The sequence below is a fragment of the Rhamphochromis sp. 'chilingali' genome (assembly GCF_963969265.1).
Source record: "Rhamphochromis sp. 'chilingali' genome assembly, chromosome: 7".
NCBI classification, from domain to species: domain Eukaryota; kingdom Metazoa; phylum Chordata; class Actinopteri; order Cichliformes; family Cichlidae; genus Rhamphochromis; species Rhamphochromis sp. 'chilingali'.
This window is the reverse complement of record NC_137934.1, coordinates 23169278-23183156: the sequence shown is the minus strand read 5'-3', so window position 1 is coordinate 23183156 and position 13879 is coordinate 23169278. Positions and strand designations below refer to the sequence as shown.

The window sequence follows — 13879 nt, the reverse complement described above, 5'->3', positions numbered from 1 at the left end:
AACCCCTGCTCACCAACTAAACCCAACCAACTGTGACAAATATGAACTGCGTAATTCACCATCGCCCTTTAATTATCATGGCAAAAGGAACAAAAAACCCTGAGGAAGCACTTTCAGTGCAGCAGCGTATGTGATTTCACATACGAGCATATACAATACAACTGAATATAATCTCTATGAAAGTGGTATGAGATAATCTTAGTGGATGTGGACCCAGTGCATAACCCTGAGGTGCACCACACCACATTTCATTTCATTTATTTGTTCATTTTCAGGCACAACAAATACCTATATTGAACATAAAATGCACAAAACAAAAAAAAAAAAAAATTGCCTGAAAAAGGAGTGGGACGAAGAAAACTTATTAAATCCCACCCCTATACTCACTCATCAACAAAAAAAAAAACAAACTTCCCGCAGCTACGCCCATCATTGCATACAGACCTATCAACAGCCCCGGGCACATACAAGCATCTAAACGGCAGCTCGCAAACAACAATTAGAGCCTTCATAACTGAATACAGAATATATAAATTATAAATTGCATTACCACAGGTAACAGGCAGTAATAACTACAAGTAACAAACACACATACATACATATATATCTACACACACATGTACATATATGTACATACATACGCACACTTTTTTTTTTTGGAATCCATACCAGCAATGGTAAGAGAACAGACATTACAGAGCACACTAAAAGCATCATTGAGTATACTGTGACCAGACCAACTGTTTGTAGAGAAATTTAAATCTATGAATATTTTTGCATTGTTTCAATTGTAAACTCAGACTGTTCCAGATTTTCACACCACATACAGACACACAAAAACCTTTACGGGTTGTTCGAGTTCTGGGTAATTTGAATTCTCCAAAGCCTCTCACATTATAAACCTTTTCTCGAATTTCAAATCTAGTTTGTAAATTTGCCGGTAAAAGTTTAGTAAAAGCTTTATACAAAATTATGGATGTATTGTAATTAACCAGATCCTGGAATTTAAGTAACTTTGCCTGAAGAAAGAATTTGTGAGTATGATCTAGATAACCAGCCTTGTGAATAATACGCAGTGCTCATTTCTGTACTGTGACTAATGGATTAGTTGTATTTTTATATGTGTTTCCCCACACTTCCACACAATATGTAAGATATGGAAGAACCAGAGTACAGTACAGAGTACGAAGTGCATCTTTATCAAGGTATGGTTTCACTTTGTTCAAAACTGCGAGGCTTCTGGAAATTTTGGTTTTTATGTGTCTGACGTGGGGTTTCCATGAAATTTTATTATCAATTACGACTCCCAAAAATTTGTTTTCACTCACATTATCAATTGTGCCTGCCCTGTCACACCTGGAGAAGAGAGACACGTATGTGAGGATGCTGTTTGTAGATTACAGCTCAGCATTCAATACCATCGTTCCCTCGAAGCTGGACAGGAAACTGCAGGATCTAGGACTGAGCAGCTCCCTCTGCAGCTGGATCCTTAGCTTCCTGTCTGACAGACGCCAGGTGGTCAGACTGGGCAGCATCACCTCATCCCCCATCACACTGAACACTGGTGCTCCACAGGGGTGTGTACTGAGCCCTCTCCTGTACTCACTCTACACCTACGACTGCACAGCCACTAACAGCTCCAACATCATTGTGAAGTTTGCGGACGACACTACAGTGGTGGGTCTTATCACCAACGGTGATGAGACGGCTTACAGGGAGGAGGTCAGCGCCCTGACCCACTGGTGTCAAGACAACCATCTCACCCTCAACGTCGCAAAGACAAAGGAGTTGATAGTGGACTTCCGGAGGTGCAGAGAAGTACACACCCCCATCACCATCAACGGCGCTGCTGTGGAGAGAGTGAGCAGCTTCCGGTTCCTTGGCGTACACCTGGCTGAGGATCTTACGTGGTCAGTACACACAAACAAAACAGTGAAGAAGGCCCAGCAGCGCCTCTTCTTTCTCAGGAGACTGAAAAGATTCGGCATGAGCCCCCGCATCCTCAGGACCTTCTATCACTGTGCCATTGAGAGCATCCTCACTGGATGCATCACCACCTGGTATGGCAACAGCACCGCCTACAACTGCAAAGCTCTCCAGCGAGTAGTGCGGTGCTCTGAACGGATAATTGGAAGTGAGCTTCCCTCCCTCCAAGACATCTACAGGAAGCGGTGCCTGAGGAAAGCAGGGAGGATCATCAAGGACTCCAGTCACCCCAGCCATAAACTGTTCAGACTGCTTCCATCAGGAAGGAGGTTCTGCAGCATCCGGTCCCGTACCAGCAGACTGAGAGACAGCTTTTTCCATCAGGCCATCAGACTGCTGAACACGTCATAGACACCTCAGCTTCACTACTGGAACTTCAACATTATGCACTCCACACTGTATATAAATGCCACTTGTTTTGCACATATTCAACTCTGTATATTTTATATATTTTATTATTATTATTATTATTTTATTTTATTTTTTTACTATTTAATTTGTAAAAATGTGTATACACACACACACACACACACAGGAAAATATTTAGTATACACATCCAGAAATGCATACACTATTATATATTGTACATATATTTATTAGTTTCAGGTTGGCCATTCTTGTATTTTGCTCGTTTGTGTTGTTGTGTTTGCACATCTCTGTTGCTTGTGGGGCTCGCACACAAGAATTTCACTCGCATGTGCTGTGCCAGTGTGCCTGCACATGTGATGTGACAATAAAAAGTGATTTGATTTGGTACACCTTCAATGATAATTGGTACTTCTACATTATATTTTAAATTACCAAAAAACATTGCTTTAGTTTTATTTATATTTAATGATAATTTATTTATGTCCATCCATTTTTTTATTAATTTTAGCTCCCTGTTTACGGTCATTACAAGATCAGTATAATCATCGCTACTGAAAAATATGTTGGTGTCATCTGCGAACAGTATGAGTTTAAGTACTTGAGAAACATCAAAAATATCATTTATGTATACATTGAAAAGTTTTGGTCCCAACACTGACCCTTGGGGAACACCACATGTAATACCAAGTTTCTCTGAATGGTAATGCCCTATGCTAACATATTGTTCCCGACCCGTTAGGTAACTTTTTAACCAGTTACCAGCTTTCCCTCGAATACCATATCTTTCCAATTTATCCAATAATATTGAGTGATTGATTGTGTCGAAGGCCTTTTTGAGATCAACAAAAATACCAACTGCATATTTATTTTTATCCAGTGTATCAGTAATTTCTTCTACTGCCTCAATTATCGCCATTGAAGTGGTTCTTTGCGTTCTGAAACCATACTGACCAACATTTATTATTTGATGTTTTTCAAGGAATTTTTCTAATCTTGAATTAAAAAGTTTTTCTAGAATTTTTGAGAATTGAGGCAGTAGAGAAATAGGCCTATAATTGGTAAAAATGTGTTTGTCATTACTTTTATATAGTGGTATTACTTTCGCAATTTTCATTTTTTTGGGAAAACAACCAGACTGAAATGATAAATTACAGATATATGTTAAGGGACTAGCAATATTCAGAATAACCTGTTTAACTACAGACATATTTATGTCATGATAATCCATTGAAGACTTACTTTTACATTTTAATGTGATATTTATTACTTCTTGCTCATTTGTAGCTGAGAGGAACAGTGAAAAGGGATTTGATTTTATATTACTGATATTTTCATTTTTATGACACGGGATGTCCGCTGCTAGTTCAGGGCCAACATTTATGAAGAATTTATTGAACCCATCGACAATATTACTCATGTTGTGATTTTCACCATTTGCATCAGTAAAATATTCAGGATATGATGTTCCAGAAGATCCTTGTTTAATTAAGTTGTTTAACACATCCCAAGTTCCTTTTATATTGTTTTTATTTTCATATAATCTTCTTCTATAATAAAGTTGTTTGCTCGTTCTTATAATATCAGTCAATTTATTTCTATATGCTTTATATCTTTGTTCCACTTCTTTTGTTTTTACTTTGATGAACTGTTTATACAGATTGTTTTTCTTTTTGCAAGCATTAATAATTCCTTTTGTGAGCCAAGGACTTTTTATCTTTTTTTTCTTTGTCATGTGTTCGTTTACAGGACAATGTTTATTGTACCACATAGTAAAAATATCTAGGAAATTATCATAAGCCTTGTCCACATCTGACTCTTCATACACCGAACTCCAATCTTGTTGTGCTAAATCGAAATTGAAGGCATGAATTGCTTCTTCATTTATTGTTCACTTTGCTATCATGATCTTGGTATCTATTTTTTTTAAATCACAGTCACACAAAGTAAAAACTGGTAAGTGGTCAGTTATATCACAGACAAGCAGGCCACTATTAATTTGGAAATCCATGACATTAGTAAAAATATTGTCAATAATAGTGGCGCTATGTGAAGTTATTCTGCTTGGCTTTGTTATTGTTGGATATAGTGATAAGCTGTACATCGTGTCAGTAAACTCATCAATGGCTTTTAACCTTGTTGGATTTAGCAAATCAATATTAAAATCACCACAGATAAATAGTAATTTTTGGTTCACCGAAGCAAACGTTTTTCTATCCATTCATTAAAAGTGTCAATACTTGAACTGGGTGTCCGATATATGCAACTTATTATAACATTTCTCTTTTTGTCATTCATAATCTCAATAGTCAAACATTCCAAAATTCCATCAATAGCCATAGACATAGTTGTTACAACATTATAGTTTATAGAGTTATGAATATATATAGCAACCCCGCCGCCCGCCTTATTTAATCTATTCATGTATTTTAAATCATATCCATTCAAACAAAAATCTATTCCTTTATCGACATTGAACCAAGTTTCAGTGATGGCTATAACACTAAAAGGGGCGAGAAAATTGTTGTAAATAGTCCTTAATGAAATCAAAATTAGAGTACATACTTCTGCTGTTAAAGTGAATTAATGAGAGCTTCCCGTCTAGGTTAATTTCTTTTTCATATTGTTCCTGAGTGAAATAATTACAATTTTTAACAAAAGTAGAGAGAAAGTTACTTTCAGAATCTATTTCTGGATCTATTATATTATGCTCCTTATATTCACAATCTAGATCAATTACTTTCTGTTGAAGAATTGATTTCAACGTGTCCATGTCATTTCCTGGTGTAATTGATACATTGGTGTCAGTTATACTTGTCCAGATCCTCCATGTTCCTCACTATCAGTACTTTTGCCTCTTCTGGTGTCCCGTTTAGCTTAATGAAAATCTTACAATTTATTACCCATGTATGTTGTATTTTACCGTTCTTCTTCAGTTGCCTTGCCTTCCTCGCGATGTCTGCGTTTTTTCGTGTCAGATGCTCATTAATGAAAACGTCCGTGCCTTTCAGTTTGCGTCCTTGTTTCAGCAGTGCGACCTTGTTCTTCCGATTGACAAATCTCATAATGGCGGCCGGCGGTCTGTCACTCCTCCTGGGCAGTGAGTGACATGCTTCTATGTGCTCTAGGTCCATCTCTATCCCCTTGCTTTGGAGGAAGGACGCCACCTGTTGCTCCACCAAGCGGGTCTCCTCGTCGCTGGGCTCCCCGACGTTCCCGGCCACCGCGCGCGCGTATGAGCGCGGCTTGATTTTAATACCGCTGATGACCACGTCGTTCGTACGGGTGTACTGCTCCAGCTCATCCACCCGCCGCTCGAGATCCATGATCCGTCTGTCCTTCTCGGCATTTTGGAGGCGTAGCTGTTTTACCTCCTCCAGAAGCAGCTCCTGCTGCGCCCTGACTGCGGCCACGTCTCCGCACAGCGCTCCGAGGGAGGTTTTAATGTCCTCAACCTCCTCTGGTGTTGGGCTTTTCTTGGGTGGCATACTGAAGCGAGAGCACGAGGCGGCCACCACGAGGGACCCGGAAGCGGAATTTCTGATGATGGCGCCTGGCTAGGCCTGCTGGCTGATGGTGGAGCCTGGCTGGGCCTGCTGGCTGATGGTGGAGCCTGGCTGTGGCCTGCTGGCTGATGGTGGAGCCTGGCTGTGGCCTGCTGGCTGATGGTGGATAGTCTTAAACTAAAGTATTTTTCTAAAGCTATACCTCATCCATTGGTTTGGAAGCCTCAACATTAGTGTTTTGGGTCCCGCCATGTTGTTTTTTTCCATGTTGTTTTTTTTTTGGAGCCAGAAGTGACCAGATTAACGAACATATTCGTTAATGCTAGCAGGTCTGTGCAATGCACAAATAGAGCTTACTAGGTAGCACTAAGTAACATCTAAAATAAATCCTCCTTACTCACATAAACTGGAGCACAACCTTCTTGAATGGACTGTTAGTGCATTTAACCTGACAGCAGACATATTATTGGTCAGATAATTGCACTAAAAATGCTGGAAAAGCTTAGCACTCAGCTAGCAGCCGTCTGAGTCACACTTCACCTGTCAGTCACAAAGCCACGCCTTTAAATGGTAAATGGCCTGTATTTATATAGCGCTTTACTAGTCCCTAAGGACCCCAAAGCGCTTTACATATCCAGTCATCCACCCATTCACACACACATTCACACACTGGTGATGGCAACCTACATTGTAGCCACAGCTGTCCTGGGGCGCACTGACAGAGGCGAGGCTGCCGGACACTGGCGCCACCGGGCCCTTTGACCACCACCAGTAGGCAACGGGTGAAGTGTCTTGCCCAAGGACACAACGACCGAGATTGTCCAAGCCGGGGCTCGAACCGGCAACCTTCCGATTACAAGACGAACTCCCAACTCTTGAGCCACGATCGCCCCGATGCAACTTTGCCATGATGCAAATTTAAAGGTTAATGCGATTTAAACAGGTGAGTTATAAAAACATTACCTCCTTACATTTGTTATGATGGATAAAATCAGCTGGCATTTATCCAAAGCTTTTCACTCGAGACTTGAGAAAGAAGACGTGCACAAAGGCTTTACAGTTCAAAAATCTATTTCTTGTAAAAATCCTCTGCTGTGTCCTCCTCCTCATGCCTCTTATCTTTCATCATGTCGTTCTCCAACACATCACATTCAGTATCTCTCACAGAGATGAAGAGAAAGCAGCAGACAAAATGAGTGCAGGAGATCCCATCTGTCTACCTCTGCCATCCCAGCTCATTGGGCAGGACAGAGACTTTCATGAGTCTGCAGGCAGGCTGAGAGGAAACCCCTGTGCACTGACTGAACCCACCCATCTGTGATAAATACGAACACTGCATAATTCACCATCAGTCTCAAGAATTAAACTTTAATATGACTAATCATGTCTAACCAACACAAGAGGCCAAGTGCATGAAACTCTGTATATTCACAGCGATAGACTTGTGTATTGTCCATCTTTTTATTTATTAAAGTCAATTTGTTAGGTTTTTCTGCTGCCTAGCTATAACGCTAGCTTGCATCACTTATGTTATTTTCACTGTCTGCAGGAGGAGGAGTGAGCAGATGATGCTGGAAATTTCTCCTGCAGCTTCAGCCTGAGCTGACAGACTGTTCGTCCGGCCGTCTGCTAGACTCCAATGTTTGTTCTGGCAGCAAAGACACGGAAAAGAAGGTGTCCTCCGACTGCTGTCGGTCTGCAAACATTATTTTTCTCTGCTGTATCGGTGCCAAAAACCTGTTTTCTGTGAGTCAACAAATGCAGACAGAAACCAGGAACAGAGACCTGATATAGTCTCAATTTTATCTGGAAAATACATGTCTGAAAGTAGGTTTCATTAAAAATAAAAGAAACATGTTGAATTTTGCTGTAAAACATTAACAGCAACAGGAAGCTGCAACAATAAATCAGGTCTCAGCTGAAATGAAAAACTGAAGCAGGCCTTTCAGGCGTCCGGGAAGCTGACATGGCTCTTCACGTCTCTGTTTGGCATCTTTTTCCCTAGTGACAGCTTCCTGGTTGCCATGCACAATGCTGAGTTGAGCTGTGCTCGGATTGGACAGAGGAGCCGGCTCTGCCTCTTTTCCATGAGACTACCAGCAAATCACAGGTCAAATTAGAGCAAGGGCAAAGTCTTCAGTATGCGCGTGTGTGAGAGAGGAGGAGAGATGTTTAAAGTTATGACTATTAAAATTCATTAACAGGTTTAAATGAGAAAAAACAAGGACACAAGGATGTTGACTTCTTGTTACTGTAAAATAAATCTGTTTCAAGTTAAGTATCGTGTTTGTCTTCTGTCTTTATTTCCATCCAATGTTTGTCTTGAAAAAAAAAAAAAAAAAAAAAAAAAAAAGAATCTCCCACTGCAGCGGGTAGGAATGTACCCACTGGAACATTTGGGGTCTATAACACAGATTGTATAGAAAAGATGGATGTAGCCACTGTGACATCACCCTTTTGTTTCTGAGCTCCGCATTTTGAAGCCTTACCTTTAGCATTTGGGCCTCCATCATGTTTTATTGGACCTAGTCACCATATCTGTGATGAGTGCCATGCAAGGTTATCAGCGAAGTGAGCAAAATTGGTTAGAAGGTTGGAAAACATCCAAATAAAATTCTACAATTTCACTGCATATACAGTGGGGCAAAAAAGTATTTAGTCAGCCACCGATTGTGCAAGTTCCCCCACTTAAAATGATGACAGAGGTCAGTAATTTGCACCAGAGGTACACTTCAACTGTGAGAGACAGAATGTGAAAAAAATATCCATGAATCCACATGGTAGGATTTGTAAAGAATTTATTCGTAAATTAGGGTGGAAAATAAGTATTTGGTCACCTCAAACAAGGAAAATCTCTGGCTCTCACAGACCTGTAACGTCTTCTGTAAGAAGCTTTTCTGTCCCCCACTCGTTACCTGTATGAATGGCACCTGTTTGAACTCATCATCTGTATAAAAGACACCTGTCCACAGCCTCAAACAGTCAGACTCCAAACTCCGCCATGGCCAAGACCAAAGAGCTTTCGAAGGACACCAGGAAAAGTATTGTAGACCTGCACCAGACTGGGAAGAGTGAATCTACAATAGGCAAGCAGCTTGGTGTGAAAAAATCAACTGTGGGAGCAATCATCAGAAAATGGAAGACATACAAGACCACTGATAATCTCCCTCGATCTGGGGCTCCACGCAAGATCTCATCCCGTGGGGTCAAAATGATCATGAGAACGGTGAGCAAAGATCCCAGAACCACACGGGGGGACCTGGTGAATGACCTGCAGAGAGCTGGGACCAAAGTAACAAAGGTCACCATCAGTAACACACTACAATGGCAGGGAATCAAATCCCGCAGTGCCAGACGTGTTCCGCTGCTGAAGCCAGTGCATGTCCAGGCCCGTCTGAAGTTTGCCAGAGAGCACATGGATGATACAGCAGAGGATTGGGAGAATGTCATGTGGTCAGATGAAACCAAAGTAGAACTTTTTGGTATAAACTCAACTCGTCGTGTTTGGAGGAAGAAGAATACTGAGTTGCATCCCAAGAACACCATACCTACTGTGAAGCATGGGGGTGGAAACATCATGCTATGGGGCTGTTTTTCTGCCAAGGGGACAGGACGACTGATCCGTGTTAAGGACAGAATGAATGGGGCCATGTATCGTGAGATTTTGAGCCAAAACCTCCTTCCATCAGTGAGAACTTTGAAGATGAAACGAGGCTGGGTCTTCCAACATGACAATGATCCAAAACACACCGCCCGGGCAACAAAGGAGTGGCTCCGTAAGAAGCATTTGAAAGTCCTGGAGTGGCCTAGCCAGTCTCCAGACCTCAACCCCATAGAAAATCTGTGGCGGGAGTTGAAAGTCCGTGTTGCTCGGCGACAGCCCCAAAACATCACTGCTCTCGAGAAGATCTGCATGGAGGAATGGGCCAAAATACCAGCTACTGTGTGTGCAAACCTGGTAAAGACCTATAGTAAACGTTTGACCTCTGTTATTGCCAACAAAGGTTATGTTACAAAGTATTGAGTTGTATTTTTGTTATTGACCAAATACTTATTTTCCACCCTGATTTACGAATAAATTCTTTACAAATCCTACCATGTGGATTCATGGATTTTTTTTTTTCACATTCTGTCTCTCACAGTTGAAGTGTACCTCTGGTGCAAATTACTGACCTCTGTCATCATTTTAGGTGGGGGAACTTGCACAATCGGTGGCTGACTAAATACTTTTTTGCCCCACTGTAGGTCATATTGTTGATCAGATACTTGTAAGAAGGCCACAACAGGCTCCAATTAGCTTTAGAGACCACAACTGTTTGTGGTCAACAAAGTCTGCCAAAATCAACAGACACCAAACACTGATCTGCCCTGAAAGGGCCAAAAGAAGGAAGACAAAAAAAGTGCTCATCCAACAGGTGATGTACACAAATCTGCAAAAAGCTATGTACCTCTCAAATATCAAATTATGAAGATTACAGATCTCACACTATAGTCAAAACTCCATCAGTCTCAAACCAACGTGGTCGCACAATACCAGCGTCTCAGGAGATCTCAGTGTTCCTATGTCAAGATGTTTCAAAAGTGCTTACTTTTAGTTTTCTTTGCCTTAAAAGCTTCATAGTAATCCCATTCAAGGTGTGAGATATCAATGTTATTGCCATCTCTGTTTACATCCAAGCAGTGATGCAGAATCAGGACTCTTTACAATTTTTAAGGCAGTAAAATTCTTTTCAGAACATGAATGAGCTAAGTCCCTGGAACAAGACGAATATCTGGATCTGGATTTGTCTGTAATATTTTCTTCTTCTGTCATTCTTATTTAATCATGCCCACTCTCTTGTATTGGTAAAGAATCCTTTCAGAAATTTCTGGATCCCGATTGAGTCCCCTTCTTCTGGTTAGACCTTTCCTAAATCCATTCTCAAATTTGGAGAAACCCAACGAAGAACACCAAACCTTTCCTATGAAACTCTTAAACTACTTCAAAAAGCAAACCCATTTCCCTCTACCTTTTATTAGAGTTATTCCAGTCGTTCCAGCAGCATCCATTTCACCTGCCTGGGGAAATCTAAAAGCAGCTTCCAGGAAAACAAAAGTGCAATCTTCTTCCTGTTTAGGAGCTTTCATTTCCCCCAGGAGGCTTCATGCCCGTTGTCAGACAGAAAAGTCAAAGGGATGCTCGTATGGAGCCAAATCAAAGGAGCAATGATACATTTTTAGCCAAATTAAAAACTTGTCTTTAAACAGCAGGAACCTAACTGTACTTGGAGGAATCTGAACCGAGAAGTTTCTAGTTTACAAAAAAGAAAAGCACTTACATATGCATGCCAAAAAGGGCAGCATTTGTGCCAAAACAACCTCACAACAGAGGAAAATGCTCCACAGCTCACTTACTGCAGAGCTCCAGTTTTACCTCAGCCTGGTAAAAATGGAGCCCTGCAGTGAGCCAGTAGCTGATCTTATTCTTCAGCTGTGCGCTTGTTTCCAGCCCAGCACCTGCTTCTACCAGTCATATCATGTAGCAATACTGAAATGCATCTGTCTGTGGTGCACAGGTAAAAGTGAATCCCTGCAGTGTGGGAGCCATCGATCTTCTTGAATTTCTATACAACCTCATGTGTAAAACACAGCAGCTGTCCAGCTGCCAATTAGGAGCCCAGGTTTGAGGGACACAGTCTGGTGGTTTACTCTGACCTAGATTCAATTTTGAGACTTTGCTCAGGAACTGCGTCATTAAAACAGCCGGGAAGGTGCAGTGAGGATGCCAGCACCTTCTGCCGCAGCTTCAGATGACTCGATTATAGAAATGGAATATTTTTAAATGCAATCCTTTTGATACAGAAATTATTAAATGGAAAACAAATTTTCAAGCACAGGTCTTAAAATGCTATGCTCAAAATCACAGTACCCCACTTCAGTGTGTCATTCTGGGATTAACATTATTAAACAGAAACTATTAAAATGTTGCTCTGTGAAAATGATATAGCATCTGCACTAGAAAATACTGGAAAACTATATGAGTCAGCAATGGAAATGGGTTCTATCATAGCCTATTTTTGCAGTATTTGCAGCAATAGAGTCATCTATATTCAACACTTCTGTACAGACAATATTTAAAAGTCTTTTCTATGTTTTTGTTCCTCTACATGTGTACAGCACACATGCTGTGGAAGACTTAAGCACTTCTTCTGAGGAATGTCAGCTTAAGGACTTAAACTATGTATTTGCAGTTGATATAACATCACCTGCACTGGGTAAAATCCTATTAAGGACGCTAGCAGTTTTTCTTTCTTATTTTATCTGGAAGACCTTCAGCCAGCTATCAAACAAGCAAACCGCACATTAGAGGAGATGTGAGCACCATCTGCGCGCATGTTTACAGGCTGGACTGTAGAAACATATTTAATCACCGAAACAGGATCACTGTGAAGTAACACACAGCAGGCGCTTACCTGTGAGCAGCAGCTGTGTCCATATTAGACACACGGACAGAAACATGGTGAATGCTCCTTTGCAGCTCACTCTGAAAGAATCAGCTCCTCGGATTTCCTCCTGCAGCTTGTCTCGGTGCTGTAATCAGCCCGCGGCTCTTTCCTTCATTAAGCAGCCGCTGCCAGAGCTCCGCAGACCCGCTCCGGCACCGAACCCCGCGTCGCTCCTTCTCCGCCCTGCCGTGCCCTAAAGCGGCCTGGCCGAAAAACGAAGAGTCGTTCTCCAACCGCGTTAGATGCGAGCAAAAGCAGAGGACTCTCTCCCTCTGACATCAAAGGAAGAATAGTGTTTGTGTCCACATCAGCTTCAGGTGGAGGATGAAGGCTGGCGAGGATGAAGAGAGAGACGAAGGGGAGGAGAGAAGGCGTGGAGAGGAGACGAGGATTCGTCCTTAAGAATATCAGCGCTCAAATTAATCTCAATACTATTAGAATGATTTCAGTCATCTTCGCCATTATTTTGTTTAGCGATTAATAGAATTACATTTATAAAAACCTATGTTAGCAATAATGCAACAAATCGTTTACCCAGAACATCGTTTTACTTTAAATGACTGCAATAAAATTGTAATTTTTCAGTCACTAGCCTGATCCCAGAATGTATTTATCATATCATATTATATCATATAATCCACCATCATGGCTGATATTTCTGTGTGGAGTCTGGCTGGGTCCTCTCCGGGTACTCTGGTTTCCTCCAACAGTCCAAACACGCGCTTGTTAGGTTCACTGGTGATTTTAATTGGCTGTAGGTGTTGTAGATGTAAGTGTGAATGGTTGGTCTGTGTTCCCCTGCTACAGACCGATGACCTGTGCAGAGTGTATCCCGCTTCTTGCCCTATGGCAGTTTCCCCACAACCCTAAATTGGATAAGGAGAAGAAAATGGATAATGTAATATAATATAATATAATATAATATAATATAGGTGACTATAAGAGACTACAAGGTAACTCTAGCTCTGGCTGTCTGGACTTTGCTTCATCACCAGGAGTGTAAAGTATGAAATAATAATACAAATAATACCTTCAGTTTGGAGATGCTGCTGTGGAACACCAGCTTGAAGTTGCTCTGTGGCTCCAGCTCAATCCAGATCAGTCAAACGTGGGATGCTTAGAGGAGACAACAACTGACAGTTGTAGCCGAGTCCATGCTAATCACCTGATTGTCAGCTGCCAGAAGCTTAAAACAAGATGTTTGGCAGAGATTTGTCAAGTCATTCATGGGCACGGCCCACATACTCATCTCCGCTGCTCATCCCAGAAATGTGTTTTCCTTACAAATAAGGCTCAATTTAAGGGGAAATAAACAGAATAAATAAATGAATAAAAAAAGGGATATTGCCAAAAAGCTTTGTTACAATAATAAAATAATTTAGCAAAACATAAATTTTCTTACTTATTTTAATATATACAATTATTACTTTTTGACCAACTATGTGCACAAGTACAAGGAATTGGGCTCTAATTATTTCTTTGCTCTCAGAACACAGTCGACAACAGACAATACCAGCATGCGCAAAGACAATGGAA

General features: G+C 41.1%; 1 protein-coding gene across 1 annotated transcript in view; it reads right to left on the bottom strand.

Moving 5' to 3' along the window:
* The window catches only part of LOC308399104 (receptor-type tyrosine-protein phosphatase R-like), a 40792-nt gene extending 28137 nt beyond the window's left edge, over positions 1-12655 (bottom strand). The window contains exon 1 of the mRNA XM_080886096.1: positions 12311-12655. Within this exon, the coding sequence (XP_080742222.1) occupies positions 12311-12356 (46 nt within the window). The 5' untranslated portion in view covers positions 12357-12655. The remainder of the gene's footprint in view (positions 1-12310) is intronic.
* Between the last annotated feature and the right edge of the window lie 1224 nt (positions 12656-13879).